We start from the raw sequence: 23,182 nt of genomic DNA on the forward strand, positions 1-23,182 counted from the left end.
CCCACTACCTTGGTCTGTGCTGCCATCTAGCAAGCATGCTGCCGGCTTGGAGATGTAGTCAATGCCATTGCCATCTCTCATACACACCAATAAATTGTTAGCAGTGCTTTTTTAAAGCCGTGCAGTTTTTTTGCCGCTTATGCTGAGTCAGGAATCTTCCCTTAAAGGAGCCACGCGAATATATGCTTGTCTCTCACAAAGCAGAGTTCAACCGAGAAAAATGCTGCTACCAAGAAACCTTGCTTGTCTTTGTTCTTTTGTTTTTAAAACCTTTTTTTAAGCTTTTGTTAAATTTTAAGTGGAAGTTCCTATTAGCCACGTGGGTGCCATTTGTAAGGCATACAGATTTCCCACCCGCCGCAGAGACTCTGTATTTGATATTATACTGTTGGCCAGTTACTACTTTCTTATTGGCTAGCTCTGTCTTAATTATTTACCCATTTCTATGTATTTCCACGTGGTTTTACCAGCGAGAGGTGGCTAGCAGTTCTATTCTCTCCAGATTCTCCATTTGACTCCTCCTTACTACTTCCTCTTTCCTCCTTGTCTCCTAGTCCCTCCTAACTTCCTTTCCTATTGGCCAACAGTGCTTTATTCATTAACCAGTATGAGAAACATATATACATAATGGCATCTCCCATCATCTGCCTTTATATGTACCTGGCCTTTTTTCTTTACTGCTCTTAATATTCTTTTTTTATTCATTTGTTAGGTGTTTTGATTATTATGTGGCCAGGGGTCTTTTTTCTTTGGTCCAGCCTCTGTTTGGTGTTTGGTATGCTTTTTTGTACTTTCATGGGCATGTCCTTCAGATTGGGAAAGTTCTTTGAGGATTTTGTTGAATATATTTTCTGCACCTTTGAGCTGGACATCTTCGCCTTCTTCTATGCTTATTATTTTTAAGGTTGTCCTTTTTATGGTGTCCCACATTTCCTGGATGTTTTGTGTTAAGGATATGTTGGCTATAAGATTTTCTTTGGTTGATGAATCTATTTCCTCTAGTTTATCTTCAGCACCTGTTGGTTATGCTTGTATCTCATTGTTTACCCACTTTTCTATTTCCAGTATTTTCTCAATTTGTGTTTTCTTGTCTGAATTTTAGTTTTCATGTCTTCAATTGTTTGAATTATTTCCTTCATCTGTTTGATTGTTTCTTCTTGGCTACCCTTTTTTTCTTTGTGAGATTTGTTCATTTCTTGCATTTTTTGTCTTGGTCTTTTCATCTATTTCTTCCAATTTCTTGTTTGGTGTTTTATCCCATTTCTTTAAGGTATTTTCTCATATTATCCATAAGGGCCCCTATCATTTTTATGAAGTTTTTTTTTTTTTTAGTCCTCTTCTGCTTGATATGTTTTGGGGTGTTCAGGTCTAGTTGGTGTAGAGTCCCTAAATTCTGTGGTGTCATAGTGATCTTTTTTTGTTGGATGTTTTCTTGTACAGCAGTCTTTCCATTGCTTCTTCCAGTGGGTGCATCTAGAGTCTCTCTACCCTGCTCTACTGATAGGTGTAGGTGGGTCAGGTGTTCAATCTCTGCAACTCTGGATTGTCCAAGCTCTTTTGGAGTTCTCTCCTCCAAAAGAGGACGGGCGATGTGATTCAAAGATTAGGCAAGTGGAGCCTCAAAGTGGTCCCTCATGGATAGGCTTGTCTGGTGTGCTCAGATCAGATTCAGGAAGGGTTTATAGGACAAACACTCTGGGCCAATGCTCACCAGGAGCAGCATGATTTTTGATTTTCAAGATGGGATTTCTCTGAGTTACAGCCCTGTTCTGGAACACACTCTGTAGATAGGGTTGTCTCAAACTCAGATCCTTCTGCCTCTGCCCACATGTGGTACACATTGTTTTTGTTCTTTTGTTTTCTTTTTGAAAAGTTGGTTTCTCTTTGTAGCTTTGCAGACAAGGCTGCCCTCAATCTCATAGAGTTTGCCTTTCTCTGCTTCCTGAGTGGTGGGACTAAAGGCATGTGCCACCACTGTCCTGTGGTGTGTATGTTTTGAACTATATCCTTATTGTTCTTTGAATTTCCTTGGTGCCTGTTCTAATGTCTTTGTTTACCTTTTATTATTTAGATGTATATATCTGTTGCTGTAGTCATTCTATTATTTGTTTCTGTTCTCTTTTTTCAAATCCAGGAACCAGATACTTTATGTCTACTCTTTGGTATTTCTTGATTTTTTTTTTGAGCTTTCAAATATATTACCATACTATTGAGAGATGTCCTTAGGATATGTGGTTTGTTGTTGTTGTTATATTGGCTTTTAGTGTTGTGAATTTGCCATATAGAATTGGTTTCATTTTATCCCGTAGGTTTGGGTATATTGTGTTCTAACTTTCCTTCAGTTCTAAATATTTCTAATTTTCTTCTTGATTTCTGTCTTGACTCAATTTTTGTCAAGTAGTAAATTGTTTTGCTTGTATGAGGTTATGTATTTTTCTTCATTGAGTCAGATGGGGTGCAGGGTGTTCCTTCAGTTTTCCTATACCTGTTAAGACTTCTTTGTATCCTAATATGTGTAGTATTAGAGTTGAGAGATGAGAGTTCTGTGATATCTGAGAATAAAAATGTATTGTTTAATATTTGTTTAGAATATTCTGTAGGTAATATCTAGGTTGGTTTGATTTGTGAAATTAATCCAAGCATTTCTCTTCAAATTTGTTTTTTTAATAGCTCATCTATGGCAACAATAGGTGAATTGTTATCTGCTACCATATTAATATCTGTATGTGATTTTAGTTGCAAGTAGTGTGTTTTATTTTATGTATTTTCTTTCTTTGTTTCTTTTTTTGTTTATCCAGACAGGTTTTCTCTGTATTGTTTTGGAGACTGTCTTGGAACTAGCTCTGTAGACCAGGCTGGTGTTGAACTTACAGAGATCCACGTTCCTCTGCTTCCCAAGTTCTGGTGTGTAATTACAAAGCCCAGATTGTTTTTGTTTGTTTGTTTGTTTTTAATGAATTTAGTTTCTAGTGTATGTGATGCATAAATGTTTAGACTTGTGATATCCTCCTGTTGTACTTTAATTAGTATACAACTTTCTTTGCTATCTCTGATCGATTTGAAGTCTGTTTTGTCATATATCGAGAGGCTACACCAATATGATCTTTGCATCCAATTGTTTAGGATACTTTTTTTCCAGTTTTTTTACCCTAAAGTAGTATCTATCCTTTACAATAGGCTTGTTTCTTAGATACAAAGGAAAATTCATCCTATTTCCAAATTCACTTTGTTTATATATGTGCTTTTATTACATAATTGAGGCCCTCAATATTAAGAATTATTATTGAGCATCATTTGTACTCCTGGTTTTTGACTACATTTCTTCCCACACCTGTTTTGAATCAGACTGTTTTGGGATTATTTATTCCTTGTATTGTCTTGAAGTATAGAAAACCTTTCCCTCTGTTGGAAATTTTCCCGTAAGTGCCTTCTGTGAGTTGGATTGGTGAACAGAAATTGCTGAAATGTGTTTTATAATGAGATATTTTCTTTCTCTGTTGATTGTGAATGGTAGTTTTGCTGGGTATAGTTGTTTGGGCTGGCATCTGTGATCTTTTAAAGAGTGTAGAACATCTCTGTTCAGGTTCTTCTATCTTTCAGAATTTCCATTAAAAGTGTTAAACCCATCTTTTCATGTACCTTGATCTTTTTCTTAGGCAGTTTTTAATATCTCCTCTTGTTTGATTCCTTTTATGTTGATTGTTGTGTGCCTTGTCTATGTTTTGTTTTATTTGCTCCTTGTATGTTGATAGAATCTCATTAGATGTTCTTAAAAACTCTTTGGCCTTTAACCTGTTAAGGATGTGAGCACAAAGGACATGGAAAAAGTATAGGAGGACGGGCTGAGACAGATAGTACTCTGTGAACACCACAGTGGAAAAGGGGAAGCAGTGCATAGGTAGACTACCTGGTTCCCAGACAAGTGTTGCAGTTGTAGGGTCCCTAGTAGGGAGTAGTTCCATGAGTCACTAGGAAAACACAAAAGGAATGGGATGGTCTTAGAAGAATTGCTCATGCTGCCAGCAAAGGAACAGCTGTGGAGACCCTGTCAGATTTTTTAAAAATAAAGTCAGACAGAATATTTTATCTTTCCTTAACTGAACACTTAAGTTTCTTTTCTTTCTTTTTTTTATTTTTTTTTTTTTTTGTTAATAGAACAAAAGACTAACAATTGTTGTTTTAAATTTCAAAACTTCTACATTATCACTGATACATATGGTACATTAATGTATAATTGTATACTACAAGGTAGACAACAAACCAGGCAGAGGTGATACATTTGGGTGGCAGGGGCAGGCAGAGTTCAAGGCTGGCTTCATTTACAAAGGGAGGACAACATAGAGAAACCTGTCTCAAAAATGAAACAAAAAAGGTACAGGAAAAAGGTAATATAAAATTTAGGCACTTGCAACAAGACTTTGGGATAATGAATATGCTTACTTGGTTGTTACCTGTAAATGTTTCTAAATATTTAAGTACATTAAGGCAGAGTTCCATGTCTTTTAAATGTAATTTAAAATTTTTAATTTTTTATTTAAAACCTAAGTTACATTTTCATCACATTCTTTCCTTCCAGTTCATTTCTTCCTTCCTACCCACATTACTTTTAACTTTTTTCTCAAAAGGAAAAGGGAAAACAAAAGTACAGCAAACCTAGAAAAATATAAAAGCAAATGCCAAGCTGTAGCCAAATAAAAAGTACACTAAAAACTGTGTAATATATTATTTGTTTGTCAACTATTCCTAAGAGTTGTTCTGGAGTTGTTAATACCCTTGCCATTCCTCTGTCAGGAAATAGTTCTGATTGGTATTTCCCTCATGTCTAAGGATGTATATTATTTAAGTGTTACTCAATCATTGAATGCCCACTACTATTGAGAATTCTCTTTTTAGATCTGTACCTCATTTTTTTGTTTTGTTTCCTTGATCTATAGTTTTTTTGAGTTCCTTATGTATTTTGGATGTTAGTGCTGTATTGGATTGGAGTTGGTAAAACATTTTTCTTTACCCACTCTGAGGCTGCTACTTTGTTTGAATGTTGTGTTCTTTGCCTTCCAGAATCTTCTCAGTTTCCTGAAGTCCTATTTATTAATTGTTGATGTTGGCACTCTTGGTGTTAACATGTCTTGTGTCAGTGAGTTTAAAGCTTACTCCTCATTTTCCCTTTTTTTTTTTTTTTTTTTTTTTTCTTTTCTTTTTTTAAGACAATGTTTCTCTGAGTGTAGCTGTGGGTCCTAGAAATCATTGTGTAAACCACGCTGGCCTCAAACTCAGATGCTCATGTCTCTGATTAAAGGCTTGTGCCACCACTTCCTGGTCCCATTTCCCCTTCTATCAGGAATAGTGTATGTGGTTTTATGTTGCGATATTTCATCTATTCAGAGTTGAATATTTTTCCAGGTAATAAGTATGAATCTATTTTCATTCTTCTACATGTAGCTATCAGTTTGACCTGTGAAGATTTGAGAAGAATTGTGTTGAAATTTTTGATGGGAGTGGCATTGAATCTTAGATTGTTTTTGGTAGTATGTCTATTTTTACTGTGTTAATCCTACTGATCCATGAGCCTGGGGATATTTTTCAGTGTTCTAATATGTTCTGTTTTTATCTTGTCTTTTACTTGTTTGGTTAAAGAACCCAAAGAGAGACTTTATATTATTGAGACTATTGTGAAAGGTGTTCTTTTCCTTGATTTTTTTTTCTCAGACTGCTTGTCATTTGTATATATTAAGACTTATTATTTTTAATTAATTTTATTTAAATTAAAAACAATCTTATTTTACATAGGAATCCCAGTTCTCTCTTCCTCCCATCAACCCCCACCCCTAATATACTTCTCAAGGAGGGTGAGTCCTTTCATGGGGGATCATCAAAGACAGTCATATCATTTGGAGCAGGGCCTAAGCCCTCCCCCATGCATCTAGGCTGAGAGGGTATCCTTCCTTCGGGAATGGACTCCAAAGCTCATTTGTGCACTAGGGATAATACTGATTCCATTTCCAGAGGCCCCATAGATTGCCCAGGTTCCCCAACTGATACTCACCTTCAGGGGTCCTATTTTGGTCTTGTCAGGTTCACCAACTGTCACACTGGGGGCTGTGCGAACTCTCATTTTTGTGACTTAATTTTGTTTCCAGAATCTTTGCTAAAAGTCTTTGTTGGCTATAGGAACTAACTGGTGGACTTATTTTTAGGCAATTCATGTATGTTACCATACCATTTATAAATAAATGTACTCAGACTTTTTTTCATTTTTTTTTTATTCCGTTGATCACCTTCAGTTGTCTTATTCTAGCTAAGACTTAAAGTACTATATTGAATATATATGGATAAAGTGGACAATCTTGTCTTGTTCCAGAATTTAGTGGAATTGCTTTGAGTTTCTCTCAATTTAAGGTGCAGTAGACTTTCTGTAACCTGCCTTTACATTGTTACATCCCGAATCCCACCATGACTGTTATCATGAAGATTTTGGATTTTATCAGTCTTTTTATTAATCTTAATGATGTGGTCACGTGTTCTTTTCTTTCAGTTTATTTATATGATGCTTTATATTTATCAATTTATATATGTTGAACCATTCCTGTATTTATGGGATGAAGCCTACATGAACATTGAGCACATGGGCTTCTAATTTTGAAACATTCTATTTTTTATAGATTAAATTTTTTTCCCTCAATTTTATTGATATTTTATTATTTGTATTTTATTATTTGTATTAATTCTGTGACTAAGGGGAAAAACTTAAGTGGCTTTAATTCCAGTGGAAATTCTTTTATGTTATGTTATATTAAATTGTTTTATTTTTATACTTTTTAGATTAGAAGATAACTAAGGGTTGTTACATCATAATATGCTGATTATTATTTTCTTTTATCTTTTTTAAAAAGTCAGGAAAACATGAAGCCATTGTGAAGAATGTACATGATCTACTAGCAAAATTGGCTTGGGATTTTTCTCCTGAACAACTTGATCATCTATTTGATTGCTTTAAGGTAAAAGTCTAAGTAATGAAGTGTTGCCATTATTAGTATTTGGTATCCTTTGGAAAAAAATATTGGTCAACAAAATAGGCATTATTTTTCTTTTAATTATAACTTATAAGTCATTTATACATAATAATTTCTGTCATGGTTGAGCAGTTATAAATATTTTTACTCTGTTTAGTTGTTTTTGAATTAGTCTTATGAAAATTTTTATCTTAGGTTAGGTTTAAAAACCCTGTGAAAATATAAAGAAGGATATGGTGGGATTTGAAAATACCAGACCACACTGGTAAAGGAATATAAAAAAAATGTTATTTTGTACATAGTCCAAGAGTTTGAAATATGCATTTCATTAGCATTGATTGAATTTTGTTTCTGTGTATTATTTGGTTGGAAAATTTAGGAATCAAAAATTAAAACCATATGACAGTACTAGGAAACATATTCTATTAATCATTTAGCAATGCAGAATTTTTTGTTTGAAATCATTATTATATTTTGGGAATTACTTGTACTAGGCATATGCTACAAAATATTTGATAGTGTTTGATAATTTTTATTAAAATGTCAATAATTTTATCTTGTGTCCCAATTACTGTTTTGTTGGCTATATCCTGTATAATATACAGAAGGACGCATGTTTAGCATTTTACTAGAAGTAGTTGCATGGGCCCCTGATTAAAATTCAATGTGTATGAACTATAAAAGAATTCAGAAGATGATACTTTCATTACAATAGCAAAAATCAGTATATTAGAACCATTTTATACATAGATGAATCTGTCTCATATAGAAGAGTCTTTGGAAGAAGTGATATCCTAAAAAGTCAAAATGTTTAATATTGTCAATAATGCTGGCATTTTTAAAATATCATATAGATATTCTAAAAATTGTCTGTTGTTTCTTGATCTGGATTCTATTCCCTGAAGTCATGTATTTTGAACTATAACTCCAACCCATTGACACTAAGTTAGAATTACTTTAATATAAAAATTAGAAGCCTGGTAGTGGTGGAACACACTTTTAATCCCTGCACTCAGGAGGCAGAGGCAGGTGATTTCTGAGTTCAATGCCAGCCTGGTCTTCACAATGAGTTCCAGGACAGGCTCAAAGCTACAGAGAAACCCTGTCTCAAAAAAGAAAAAAAAAAATAAGAAATTTCTTACATATATATTAATTTTCCTTTTTTGTATATTTCTGTATATTAGCGTTATCCTGTACACCTTCCCCTTCTAGTTCATATGTTCAAAATATAGATGCTAATACTTTCTCAAAAGATCTGAGTTTCTAAGTATCTCTACCACTATTTCTATCCCTGAGTATTTTAGATCTAGTTAAATCCTCTTGGTTAGTTTTGATAGGATATGCATTTACTGTAGATTTTACTGGGTTTTTGGAATACAGTTTTTCAAAGGTTCCTTTTATGCTGTTTGAGATTTCATTGGTTTTTTATTTCTCTTAGTTATATATAGGAAATGGTTATCAATGTTAGTTTTTCTCAAAAAAAAAAAAAAAAACAACTCTACCATTTTCTCTTCTTCAATCATTAATTTCTGCTCTATTGTACATTATTCTTTTTTAAAAACTGCTTTTGAGTTTATCTTGCTCAACAGGAACGTTGATCCGTGAAGTTGAGGTTCAGTTTATTAATGAAAGCAATCATAAGTGCTTCTATTTCAGAACTGTCTTTACTCTACCAAATTATATAATAATTGTTTTCATATAAATCTATGAGGTTTAACTTAACTGATTTTTCTAATGATTCATTAGGTATTCAAGTATTATTTTGTTTATTGTGTATATTTTAATTTCTGTAATTTGTTATCTTACTATACTTTATTATCAAGATATAAGAAATATTAGGGTAATTGGAAGGAGGTTGCTAAATTTTGTTGTTTTTATGATTAGTATGAATATTATTTGTGTGGCATTTTTTATGTTTTGTATTCTTGCTAAGCTTCCTGTATTTTTTTTTAACTTTTCCCATATTCATTATTTATTTTATTTCCTGGTGCCAGGAATTTCTTGGTGGAGAAGGATGAACTTCTTTACAATATCATGCTTCCCTTAAGATTTCAATCCCATTATTATTTTAGAAGTCAAATAATAGCAGTAGCCACAACAAATTAAAAAGATAAATGTTCTATGATTATAAAGCAAGGGCCCCATAAAATGTAGGGAATCTGTGGAGACTTAAAATTTATTGTAGAAGTAGAAATTTCAATGTATGAAGAAGTAGGATAGGCAAATTAGGAACAAAAGAAAGTGTTAAAGACAATTTTTTGAAGCACATGTTTAAAACATTCTCACCAGGTTTATGAAATGGCTTAGTGTGTACAGCTACAAAAGTATAAACACCAGAGTTGTGATTTCCATAATGTTTGGAAAGATAGATGCTGTGGTTCAACTGTAATGCCATTATTCTTTCAGTGAGATGGGAGGCGGACAGGAACTCTACTGAAGCTATCTAGCTAGCCAGGAATACACAGTACCAATCAGTGAACAGTGCCAAACAGTCTTATGTGTGTTAAGGGATATAGAAGGAAATAAGTGCTCTCGGAAAGAACCAAGCATGCCACATAGAGAAACATATGGCTGACAAAATTAGCTTTTCTTCTTTCCTTCCTTCCTACCCTCCTTCCTTCCTTCTTTTGTTTTCTGAGACAGGGTTTCTCTGCTTGTTTGGAGCCTGTCCTGGAACTCACTCTGTAGACCAGGTTGGCCTTGAACTCACAGAGATCCTCCTGCCTCTGCCTCTTGAATGTAGGATTAAAAATGTGCTCCATCATTGCCAGGCAAAATTAGCTGTTTTAAAGTTTCTGGTTTTTCAGTCCTGCTGCCAGAGAATTTTGCAACACAGCAGGGGGATACGTATCTGAGTTCACCCACTGACTTCAGGCTCAGAGACGTTTGTTTGTTTTTTCCTATAGGTTTAAACTGATGACCACCTGAACTTGGTTTGTCTGCATCTGCCTCTATCACTGTTAGCAAGGTTTTCCACCAAAGGATTGTTATAGGGTATCTCCAGTCACATTTACACATTGTGTGGGTAACACTATTCACCTGGAAAATGTAGTCATATACAGAACTCAAACCAGACCAAAGTAAGGCTTTCATGAAAGTCAGTTTGTTGGGCCAATAAGTTTTATTAGTATTACTTACAGAAATGTGGATAAGGAGTTACTAAAAGTAGTGGAAATGACTCTAAGACGGATGTTTTAGGAAAGACTACCCAACATGAGTGACAGCTTACAAATACTAGAAATCTGAAATGACTTTCTCAGGTAGTTCTGATAATCTGAGCCTCTTCCAGTCACTCAGGTAGTCTAAGCAGTCTCAGCAGTCTTCTGCTTAAGGAGGGGAGTAGGATAATGGATTCAGTCAGTTTCAGGGACTTCACTGTGCCTTTTAGTTGTTAATGCCTTCAAGAATCCTATTGTTTCAAATTCTCTACTTTAACATCTCGTTTCAATGAGCTTTCCTACAGTAGAAAGTTTTAATTTTTTCTTGTTTGCAAAACAACAGTCTAATTGCTCTCTGTTTTCAGGATCCCGTGATAGTGAGTTTTAGGTTTCTGAGAAGTGTGGCATTATCCTGTGCATGAAGCAGGCAGTCTTTAGATTGTCTTTTTATTTCAAAATACTTAGCTACTCAAATTAATTAATTAATCCCTGACATTTTAATGTTTACTGTTTATGGTTTTGCTTGTAGGGAGATAGAAAAAGGAGGAGTGAATTACATGCAGTTAAGAAAAACACCATTAAACATGATGTTTTAATGCAAATTTATAAAGTATGAGTATTTAAATATTTTTCCAGGCAAGTTGGACAAATGCAAGTAAAAAACAACGTGAAAAGCTCCTTGAATTGATTCGTCGTCTTGCAGAAGATGATAAGGATGGTGTAATGGCACACAAAGTGTTGAATCTTCTTTGGAATCTAGCCCACAGTGATGATGTGCCTGTAGATATCATGGATCTGGCTCTCAGTGCTCATATCAAAATACTAGATTATAGTTGTTCCCAGGTATGAAATTGCTTCTTTCCTTTTCTGTTTTTTTTATTATTTTATTTTTATTATGTTATATCTTAGTTGGTGGACAGTTGTCCTTTTTTTTTTTTAAAGATATTTTGAAGAATTGGCTTGAGGAACTGAATATAATTTTATTTTAGCTAGTTCAGTTAAAGATCTAATAGGGACAATGTGTTCTGTTTTGTTCACCTCATTTGAACTTACAAGGTAAAGAAAAATCAAGATTAGATGTTCAAATTTCTGAAAATAGAGCTTATCAGAAAAAGACAGTTGTAGTGAAAACGTGATGACCTCAGTTTAATCCCTGGATCTGACATCAAAGTAGGACAAAACAGACTTCATGAAGTTCTTCTCAGACATGTATATTTTTAACTACTACTTAATGTATGCACATATACAATAATACTTTTTAAAAATTAATTCATAGTTCTGCAAATCTGTAACCAGTGATTTAAATGTTTCTACTGAACTATCTTCAGCAAAATATACTACAAAGTCCTTTATGTGTTATCCTTAGCTTGGGTACTTTTTAAAATGACATTCATAGTCTATACTAGTTATTCACATAGCTAAGGATTTGTTTCAATTCTAAAGAAGATACAAATAAGAATTCATCGTAGATACAGATAAATAAAAATCTAATAGTTTTGGGTATTCACAGATACCAGAAGGAAGGTAGTCTCAGTTATTTAATCAGATGACTGTATATTTGGTAATAGTATGCTACTCAGCGTTTAAATGGTTCATAACCTTTTTGCATATAAATGATACTTTAGTAGAGTAGTATTGTAAATCAAAACTGTTATTGATGCTCATTTAGCATTTCTTTATTTATATTGCTTCTTGGGGATACTGTCTTCTTATTAAATTTTATTACAGCAGTAAAAATGTCTTTTTCAACCTCAGCCTTAATTCCTTATTATTGTAAAAATATAGTGTTTATTCCTAGACTTCATATTGAAGGCCTTGAAAAGCAGTGGCACATTTAGACATCATAGTATTTTGTTTAAAATATTCCTTATGGAGTTGTGGAGATAATGCAGTCTGTAAAAATAGTTATGCATAACTGAGGATCTAAATTTGACCCTGGTACTAAAACATAGAAACCAGATAATCTACAATAAAGAACTCTTTGTTCAGTGAGACAGTCGCCAAAGGTCAAAAATTCAAATACAGAATGATTAAAGGAGTACCAAATGCTGACCTCTGTTACACAAACACACACAACTTTTCATTACAAAATATTATTTTCCAACTGTGCACATAAACAAAGATCAAATATGAACATAAACAAGATCATTCAATCTAAAGCCAAAGTTTTGATTACTCGAAAAGTAATACACAATATTGAGTAAATAAACCATGGCAGAATATTTAAAGTGAACTCATGATTATAGTATTTCTTATTTTCCCAAGAGTTACAGTGTGCTTATTTTGCTGATATTTCTCAAATTATTGTTCATTTTCTTGAAGTAGCAATTTTTACATATTCTCTATTCCACTTAATAAAAATGTGCTATTATGTAGTAATAAATGAGATTTTTAAAATTTCTGTTAAATTTTAAAATGTAATAGAATCAACAAAAACACTAAATAATGTATAAAACCCACATTTAGACAAACACTTTTAAAAATTATACTTTTTAAACATACCCCTATGTTTGGGAAATACTTAATCATTATACTTTTTATATTATACATCATTTGATTTGACTAAATTAACAATTATATCATAATTTCATTACATTAAGTTATATTAATTATCTTGAGTTATGTCAAAACATAACTAATTTTTATGTGTATGTAAGGATCGAGATATACAAAAAATCCAGTGGATAGATCGCTTTATAGAAGAACTTCGAACAAATAATAAATGGGTTATCCCAGCTTTGAAACAAATAAAAGAGATTTGTAATTTGTTTGCTGAAGCACCTCAAAATTTAAGGTAAGGATTTTAATATAGTTTTCTTTTATTCTTGTGTTGAAATTAGCATATAATAGCAAAGGATAACAATAAAGTTAGAGAAGCCGTCCTTTCTTTTTCCTGTGACACTTTAATTTAAAATTTTATTGGTTTAATGAATATAAAATGTTATTTCCATCACTTTCCACCCTCCAGACCTTCCCACATAGTTTACCTGAAACCTCTCCCAACTTACCCTCACTTTCAAGTTGATAGTCTTTTATATTTAATTGTATTGTTTCATATATGTATAGGCATGCGTGTGCGCGTGTGCACATGCACACACACACAAACACACACACACACCACTCTGAATTGGATGTCACATTGCTGACTGCCACAAACATTTGGGTGACACTTTTTGGACTTTATGGATATCTTTCAATGCTTTGTCATGGTTCACATATAAATAGTACTGTTTGTTTATTCCCTATGATGGTTTGTATGAGAATGGCCACCGTAGGCTCATATATTTTAGAGCTTGGTACTTTGTGGGTGTAAATGTTTTTCGTAGGATTAGGAGGTGTTGCTGTCTTGTTGGGGTATATATGTCACTGTAGGCAGGCTTTGTGGTTTCAAAATCCCATGGTAGACCCAGTCTCCACCTCCCTCTCTCTCTCCATCTTACTGATATAATGGAGACCCTCATCTACTGCTCTAGTACCATTCCTGAGGGATTATGACAGTTATGAACTCTCTGAAACTGTAAGTAAGCCCTCAACTAAATGCTTTCTTGTATAAGTTATGGTATATCTTCATAGTAATATAAGAGTAAAAGACATTCCACTAACATATTGCATAGTATTTTGTGGATTATTGAAAAGAAGTTTTTTTGTTAGTTCCAGCTGGAGTTTTTAACATTTAATTTACTTTTACATCATTTGCAATTGATGTTTTGCCTGCATGTATGTCTGTGTGCAGGTGTGAGATGTTGGAGTAACAAACAGGTGTAAGTGGCAATGTGTGTGCTGGAAATTGAACCCAGATCCTCTGGAGGAATTTTCAGTTCTCTTAGCCACGGGAGCCATTTATCCAGCCCCAAATCATTTGAGTCTTCTGTCCTAACTATGTGGTGTCTCCATCAATATGGGCCCACCCTCAGACCCTAAGATGTAACCGACAAGTAAATATATTCTTTATATTCTTTAGAGAGACACATGTGCTACTATGACCAACCCTTCAAAATGATGTTTCTCATGTCTATTAATGGGGTTTTTTGTTCATCTATGGCTCCTATGGGTAGCATTGTCAGTTGAAGTGACTCAGCTTTATTTAAATAAATTGTGTGTGTGTGTGAGTGTGTGTATTTGTGTGTGTGAGTTTAATTTTTATTTTACATATCTATCCCAGTTCCGTATCCCTCTTTCTCCCTCCCTCCCTCTTGCCATCTCTCCCATCCTATTACCACCCTGACCACCCTCCCCTCCTGCTCCCTCCCCACACCACATGTACATCTGTCAAGTCATTTGGAGTAGGGTCTAGGACTTCTCTCCTGTCTCTAGGTTAAGGGAGTATCTCTCCATGGGGAAGGTGCTCCCAAAGTCCTTTTGTGCACCAGGTTCCATTGTCTGAGGTCCCTTAGACTGCACAGGCCTTCTAGCTGAGACCCATGTTCAGGGGGTCTGAGTCAGTCAAATGCTGGTTTCCCAGCTATCAGTCTAGGGTTCCATGAGCTCCCCCTTGTTGAGGTCAGCTGTCTCTGTGGGTTTTTGTAGCCTGGTCTTGTCCCCATTTTCTTATCACTCCCCCCTATCTGAAACTGGATTCCAGGATTTCAGCTCAGAGTTTAGCTGTGGGTGTCTCCTTCTGTTTCCAACAGCTACTAGATAAAGGCTCTATGATGTCATATAAGGTAGTTATCAATCTCATTATCAGGGAAGGGAATTTAAGGTAGCCTCTCCACTGTTGATCAGATTATTAGTTGGGGTCATCCTTGTAGGTCTCTGGACATTTCTCTATAGTAGTTCCCTCTATTATGGTATCTCTCTCTGTGTCTCTCTCTCTTCTTGACTATTTGTCTACTTGACTCAAGCTTCCTAGTTCCACCTGCTTTCCTCTCCTCCTCCTCTTCTAGCTCCCAGTCCATTCACTGTACCCCCCCCCAGTCTCAATATGCCCAGAAGATCCTGTCCCTTTCACCTTCCGCGAGGGACCTTGTATGAATCTCTTAGTTTCTCCTTGTATCCTAGTTTCTTTGGTAGTGTGAATTATAGGCTGGTGATATTTTGCTCTATGTCTAAAATCCATATATGAGTGAGCACATACCATATTTCTCTTTTTGTGACTGGGTTACCTCATTCAGGATGGTTTCTTCAAGTGCCATCCATTTGCCTGAGAATTTCAAGATACCATTATTTTTTTTCTGCAGAGTAGTATTCCATTTCTGTAAAGGTGCCACATCTTTATCCGTTCTTCAATTGAGGGACATCTAGGTTGCTTCCAGGTTCTTGCTATTACAGATAGTGCTGCTATGAACATAGTTGAACAGATGTCTTTGTTGCATGGATGTGAATCCTTTGGGTATATGCCTAAGAGGGGGATTGCCGGGTCCTGTGGTAAACTAATTCCCATTTTCCTGAGGAACCACCATACTGATCTCCAAAGTGGCTGTATGAGTTTGTACTCCCACCAGCAGTGGAGGAGTGTGCCACTTTCTCCACATCCTCTCCAACATAAGTCATCACTGGTGTTTCTAATTTTAGCCATTCTGGCAGGGGTAAGATGGTATCTCAAAGTTGTTTTGATTTAATTTCCCTGATAGCTAAAGATGTTGAGCACTTTCTTAAGTGTCTTTCAGCCTTTTTGATTTCCTCTATTGAGAATTCTTTCTTCAGTTCTGTACCCCATTTATTTAATAGGGTTATTTGGTGTTTTGTTGACTAGTTTCTTGAGTTCTATGTATATTTTGGAGATCAGCCCTTTGTCGGATATAGGATTGGTGAAGATCTTTTCCCAGTCTGTGGGCTGCCGTTTTGGTCTTGTCCACTGTGTCCTTTGCCTTACAGAAGCTTCTAAGTTTGAGAATGTACCATTTATTAATTGTGGATCTCAGTGTCTGTGCTACTGGTGTTATGTTCAGACTGGATGATGGTGTGCAGAAAATTGACCCATGTCTATCGCCATGCACAAAACTTAAGCCCAAATTGATCAAAGACCTCAACATAAATCCAGCCACACTGAACCTCTTAGAAGAGAAAGTGGGAAGTACCCTTGAACAAATTTGATTTGTGATAGGATTTACTATGTTTCCTTAATTTGTCTTGGAACTTCCCATGTGGATAAACTGGGTTAAGCTTACAGAGATTCTGCAATATCAACCTTCCAAACACAGACATTAAACCTATGAACTATCACGTGAAGAATCAAACTAGTGATCCTCTTTCAAGCAAATTATCAAGTGTATATACTATCATGGTGAACTAACTAGATTCTATAGCTCAATTTAAATGTTGAGTCCATACTAATGACTTACACTGGAGGAATGCATCCTTAAGTAATACATTTGTAATGAATTTCATGAAATGAAAGAAAAATATCTTGGTTGAAATGTGTATTGTCACCGTAATATTTGCAGTTGTAATAATGATTTCGAGGGGATATGATATGTGTCTAGTCAAAAGGAGATTCGGCCATTTTAAGTATTTTCCTGTATTTAATGTAGTTGGCAAAATCCTTTCTATCTCTAGTCTAATATGATTATGAGTTAAAATAGAATTCTTGTATAAGTGGGAACTTAAGGTATAATTTATATGGTTTGATCTTTTTCGAGGTGAATTTTAACAGTTTTTCTAGTACTGTAAAATCATAGAATGTCATGGAGATAAGCAATAGAGAAAATCAACAGGATTGTTTGACCATCTGTTTTGGTTATACATTACCTTTTTTGTCATTTATAAAATAAATCTTTTTTTTTTTTTCCTGGTAAATGTAGTTTTATATGTACTTTCCTAAAGCTAGTTGTTTCATTAGTATTAGAAGAACTGTCAGGGTCAGGTGTCATAACTCAGTTCTTGGCAAGCATGCACAAAACCCTGGATTCCAAGAATGTACACTATATACCTGTACAGTCGCAAGGCCAGGCTGGATTCTATCTCCATAATGTTGAGAACTTTAGTAGTTTCATTATAGTAACAGCAACAACAACAAAAAAATTAAATAGAGCTTCAAGAAATATCCAGGAACAAAACTCATTGTAAATGCACTATTTCATAATATATGTAAATGGCCAATATTTAAGTCACATAGCACTTCTGCTCTGATATCAGTAAATTGGGGGAAATCCCTTTTATGTAAAAATTGAAGTAAATACTATATGGAATTATTGTTACTGTTTAATTTACTACTAAGAGAAGACTTCTGACCATATATTGCTGTAAATTTTAAGCATTTCAAACATTTAAAGTCATAGCTTTATTTTCTGCAAATGGTGATAGTAATTTTGTTGACAGTGATTTTTGATAGTAATTTTGAGTTTTAATTTCAGTCAGACTCATCAAAGTCCTCATGTATTTTATCGTCGTGACTTAATCAGCCAACTTCAGCAGAATCATGCTTTAGTTACTTTGGTAGCAGAAAATCTTGCAGCTTACATGAATACCATAAGATTATATGCTAGAGGTATGTATGGTAATCTTAACATTAACTGTTGGGAATCTACTTTGGAAATCAATTTCTCGGCTTTATTTTGATTTAGTAGAATGTTAATTACTTCAAAAATAACATATTATTGATTAAAAAAAACTGTTGTATAATTTGTAAAATTCAGGTAAACTCTTGTAAATTGAATCCTTAGCTGTCTTTCAGATACAAGACTTTAAATGTTTAAATTTTGTAATAAATGACATTAGCACCAACATATATTATACTTTTAAAATTCTTATTTATGTTTATGCCTATGGGAGTTCTGCGTTGTTGGATGTCTTGTCACACATAAATATCCCCGGCATCATAAAAAAGCCAGGAAAAGGTACTAGGCCCACTGGAACTAAACTTACATATGGTTGTGAGCCATCATGCGTCTTCTGGATAGCAAATTCGTTACCTTTTCAAAAACAATATGTATTCTTAACTGTTTAGTCACCACTACCACTGTATATTCTAATGTAATTAACTCATCTTTACTAAGAATAAGTAATACATAATAACACTATAAATAGCATGATAGTGTATTGATTATAGGATGATAAGAAAGCACTCAGTATAGATGAGTTGATTTCATTCCAGTCATTTTTTTAAATGTAAAGTTGTAGAACACTATAAAGTGGAAGGGTGCAGTATTTTCTTAAATTTTAAATGTATATGACACCCTAAATATTACACACCTAAATTCTGCTCTAATTGGTCCTTCTCTTTTTCTCTTTCTTTTAGTTTTGCTCAGGCTTTATTAGTCTTACTGATTTTTCCTCAAAGAACCACAGCTTCCTTTCACTATTGAGGGGTATTGTTTGCTATTTTATTAATTTCACCCTGATTTTTTTTCTTGCCTTCTACTCTTTTTGGGTGTTATTTCTTATTTTTATTCTAGTGCTTTCAAGTATGTTTTTAATTTGTTATAATTAAGTTTCTCAGTTTTTTTTTTTTTTTTAATGTTGAAATTGTCTGTGGTTGTTATGGCTGTGGTGAAACACCATGACCACAAGCAACTCCTCACACTTCCACCATAAACACTAGCAACTAGCAAGCTAGGAGGAAAGGGCTTCTTTTGCACACACTTCCATTTTATTCTTCATCATTGAAGAAACTCAAGACAGGAACACAAACAGGGAAGGAACCTGGAGGAAAGAGAGGGTATAAAGTGAGCTGCTAGCTGGCTTGCTCCCATGATTTGCTCAGTCCCTTCATTGGACTCAGGACCTCTAGTCCAGTAATTGGACTACCCACAATGGGCTTGTTCTCCCCATTCCATCACTAATTAGAAAAATGCCTACAGCCAGATGTTATAAAGGTATTTTTAAACTTAGGTTCCCACCTCCCAGATGCTTGTCAAGTACCAGCATAGGTACTAAGTGCTCTGAACTTTCCTCTTAGAACTGTTTTTGAGGTTTGTCTTGGATTTGAATGTTTTGATTTAAAGATTTCTATTTAATTTCATTGTTTACTTCTGTTTGACCCATTTTTATTTTGTAATGTAATGTCCTTTTGACATCTGTTTTGTCAAATATTGAAATGGCTGTGACAACTTGTTTGATGGGTTCATTTACTTGGAATATCTTTTTTATCTTTTACCCTAATGTGATCTCTCTCCTTTTTGGTAAGGTGTAATTCATGGATGTAGTAAAAGGATAGATCTTGTTTACTGATCTTATCTGTTAGTGTTTTCTCATTATTGGGAAATTAAGACTATTAACAGTTAATATTGGAGGTTATTTATAAACAATGGTTAATGATTCTGTTATGGCTGGGTTTTTTTTTCTTACCTCATTTAATTTACTAATCTGGAATTATTTATCTTTCTGTTTTAAGAGAGAACTTCATTAGATTAATCTTTTTCCTCTACTGCTTTCTGTAGAGTTAGATTTGGAATATAGAACAATTGTGCAGACTCTCTTAAGTTAGTATGAAGTTACTCTGATAGGCCTACTTTTATGTTACTTTAGCTTTTTCCTTTACAGCTTTTAACATTGTTTGTTCTCTATATGTAGTGTTTCCAATACTATGTGCTGTTAGGAATTTCTTTTCTAGTCCAGTCTGTTGTTGTTATATATTCTTCTTGTACCTTAATAAGCACCTCAGTCTTTAGGTTAGAAAATTTTTCTTTTGTGATTTTCATGATAATGTTTTCTGTACCTTTGACCTGGATTTCTTCTCTTTCATTTGTTCCTCCTGTTATTTATATATTGGGTCTTCAGTGGTATCTCAGATTTTCTGTGTTTTGTGCTTGGGTAATTTTGTATTTAAGGTATTCTTTGATAATGTTTTCCCTTTCTTTTTTCAGTGCCTCAGATTCTGCCTTCCATGTCTTAGTCTTTGTTGGTGAGGCTTTCCTCTGAAGTTTTTGTTTGTCTTCCAAATTTTCATTTCATTTTGTCCTTTCTTCATTGATTCTGTTTCTGTTTTCATGTCTTGAACTATTATCATTATTTTCTCCCATTGTTTGATTTTCATGTTTTCTCAGATTTCATTAAGGGATTTATTCATATCCCTTTAGGGTCTTTGCACATGTTCTTTTTTTCCTTGTTCTTCCTTCCTTTCAAAACAAGAGTTTCTCTATGTAATCATTACTGTTGTAGAACTGGGTTTGTAGACCCAGGCTGGGGTTGAACTCATACAGGTCTGTGTGTATCTTCCTCCTGAATGCTGGGTTTAAAGGTGTTTTCCACTATCCCCAACTCATAATTTCTAATTTGAAATTCTACTCATAATTTCTAATTTGAAATTCTTGTCTTGTACTTCAGTGATAGTGCATTTTTCATAGTGAGGTTAAGTGGGTTCTGAGGGGGTATATTGTCTGACAATTAATGGGTGCTTTTATGATGTGTATGCATCTGGGTAATTCATGTTATTCTAGGTGTTGATAAGTGGTTTTGTATTTGTTGGATGAGTTCCTTGGTGTCTGATACCCTGTGTGGTTCTTAGCAAAGTTTGGTTACCTGGTAAAAAGTGCTTCTCCAGATCATTGGGAATAAAGCAGAGAGGAATAAAGATAACTAAAATAAAAGGCTAAGATGGGCTTTAGGACTTTAGGAAGAAGCCAAGGGAATCCTGCAATAAGAAAAAGAATAATTCAGAGAGGTAGGATTGAAAGGTCTTGGTATAGGCCCCATTATTTACAAAGTGTTGGTTTCTCTAGTGAATGGAGTTGACAGTGGAAGGAAAGGTATCTGTAAGCTGGTTGTTGCAATGCTGAAGATCAGAATGGGTAGATTAAAATGGAGGATGGGGAGGATATTCTGAATTGTTGCTTGAGTCCCTTCTAACAAAAACACAAGCAAAGCATTTGACAGGTTATATTTTGGCTGCATTAAAACTGTTTTGTTTGCCTGGTGGTGGTGGTGCAAGCCTTTAATCCCTGTGCTTAGGAGGCAGAAGCATGTAATCTCTGAGTCAGAGACCTGCCTGGTCTACAGAGTGAGTTCCAGGACAGCCTCCAAAGCCACAGAGAGACCCTGTCTCAAAAAACAAAAGTTTTGTTTTCTACCTCTATAAACAGATTATATGAAATATTAAATTTTAATTAATAAGAATGATTATTTCTGTACTTTTGCTAAATTCAGCAGTGGGTGCATGTAATTCACAATATTTTTAATATGCAGATTATGAAGACTATGACCCACAAAATGTAAGACGAGGAAGTAGATACAGTCATATTCAAGAAGTTCAAGAACGGCTTAATTTCCTCAGGTTTGTTTTGATCAATAATGCTGTTTTCTCTAGTGCAAAGATGAAGAATGCAACTTGCTACATTTTCACTAGGGGTCTATCTGAGTACTATAGTAAGATATTTTCCTCCAAAAATAAGTCATTTCCATGCCAGGTGTTGGTGTTACATGCCTTTAATCCCAGTACTGGGGAGGCAGAGGTGGGTGGATTTCTGTGAGATCGAGTCTAGCCTGGTCTACAGAACAAGTTCCAGGCCCTGATGTATGTACAGAAAGTCTCTACCTAGTGACCTATCTCCCCATTCCATAAATATTAAAACATTTAGTTGGAATTTAGCTTAAAAATTTAAAAGTTTTGTAAAAACAAAATAAAAAAGTTTAAATTTTGTTTTAATTTAAAATTTAAATTTCAGAATACAGCTTATCTAGTATGTGTGAGAAATTGATTCATTGTTTTTAAATATTTTCTCTAAAGTAAAAACATAAGGTAAGGCCATATTTTGGCTATCATGTACTGAGCAATAGAAAAATGAATTAAAAATATCAACTCTAAAGTTGAGAATCTGACAACCTTCCTTTGTTACACTTTTACAAATTTTTAAACAATGTGATTCATTGAAAAGAAAGTAAGAGTTAATGCCTTCTATTCGTGTATCCTGTACTAGTTGAACCATCAGGACAACTTTGTAAAACAGAGATTATTTAAATTTTGTTTTTAAGAAAAATAATATTCTGAGAAATATTCAGGATAGGTTAAAGAATTTAAGAAAGTGTTTCATAAAGATTTGAATGTCATTACCTTTATTATTTCGTTTTATAGTCTTAAAACTAAAATGTCTCACTGAATTTTGAGTATATAAAAGAATAGTCACATGAATAATTAAAACTATGTGGAAGTAATTTTGTTTAATATGACAGAGTAGTGGCTAAATTATTTCAGAAATGTAAAGATTTTTAAAACAGCTTTCAATTCCTCCCCCCCCCCCCCACAGGGTTTCTTTATGTAGTACTGGCTGTCCTGGAACTTACTCTTTAGTGCAGGCTAACCTCTAACTCACAGAGATATGCCTTCCTCAGCCTCCAAATTGCCAGAATTAAAAGTGCACCATGAATGCCAGGCTTTAAGAACTATCAGTTGTTTCTAAAATGAAAATGTGTATTATCTTCACCATGAAGCTATATAAGTTGCTATCTAAATAACTGTTTCAAAAGCAGTACTTCTGAAAATAAAGGAAGCACAAGTCTTTATAAATAATGTAGACAGAAAAGGTACTTTCTGGTTGTGTAATGCATTAATTAAATTAGTGAGGATAAATAGAATTTAAGTTCCTATATGCTGTTTTAAAAGAATTTATATGTTAATTTTAAAGAATTTATAATTTTCAAGATACATTAAAATGAAATTGATAAAAATGTTGGGCATATCAAAACAATTTACTGGTGAGAATAAAGTTGTTTTGAATCTAATTATTTGTTTATGTGCTTTTCAAGATTTTTATTGAAGGATGGTCAACTTTGGCTCTGTGATCACCAAGCAAAACAAATATGGAATTGTTTAGCAGAGAATGCAGTTTACCTTAGTGATCGCGAAGCTTGTTTTATGTGGTACACCAAGTTAATGGGAGACGAACCAGACTTAGATCCTGATATTAATAAGGAATTTTTTGAAAGTAATGTGCTCCAGCTTGACCCTTCACTATTAACCGAAAATGGAATAAAATGTTTTGAAAGATTTTTCAAAGCAGTTAATTGTCGAGAAGGGAAGCTAATGGTAAAAAGAAGAGTCTATATGATGGACAATTTGGACTTAATAGGATTAGACTACCTTTGGAAAGTAAGTAAAAAAAGGAGATGCAATAGAAAACATATCAAGTAGTTTTTTAA

The 23,182-nt window shown here is 34.1% G+C and overlaps 1 protein-coding gene across 1 annotated transcript in view; it reads left to right on the top strand.

The window, feature by feature from the left end:
• The window catches only part of LOC127214700 (probable ubiquitin carboxyl-terminal hydrolase FAF-X), a 132,676-nt gene that overhangs the window by 23,404 nt on the left and 86,090 nt on the right, over positions 1-23,182 (top strand). Inside the window, exons 10-15 of the mRNA XM_051175002.1 lie at positions 6,891-6,995; positions 10,805-11,011; positions 12,826-12,962; positions 17,464-17,597; positions 21,233-21,320; positions 22,790-23,132. Of these exons, the coding sequence (XP_051030959.1) occupies positions 6,891-6,995; positions 10,805-11,011; positions 12,826-12,962; positions 17,464-17,597; positions 21,233-21,320; positions 22,790-23,132 (1,014 nt within the window). The remainder of the gene's footprint in view (positions 1-6,890; positions 6,996-10,804; positions 11,012-12,825; positions 12,963-17,463; positions 17,598-21,232; positions 21,321-22,789; positions 23,133-23,182) is intronic.

The sequence above is a fragment of the Phodopus roborovskii genome, unplaced genomic scaffold (assembly GCF_943737965.1).
Source record: "Phodopus roborovskii unplaced genomic scaffold, PHOROB, whole genome shotgun sequence".
In the NCBI taxonomy this organism is placed as follows: Eukaryota; Metazoa; Chordata; class Mammalia; order Rodentia; family Cricetidae; genus Phodopus; species Phodopus roborovskii.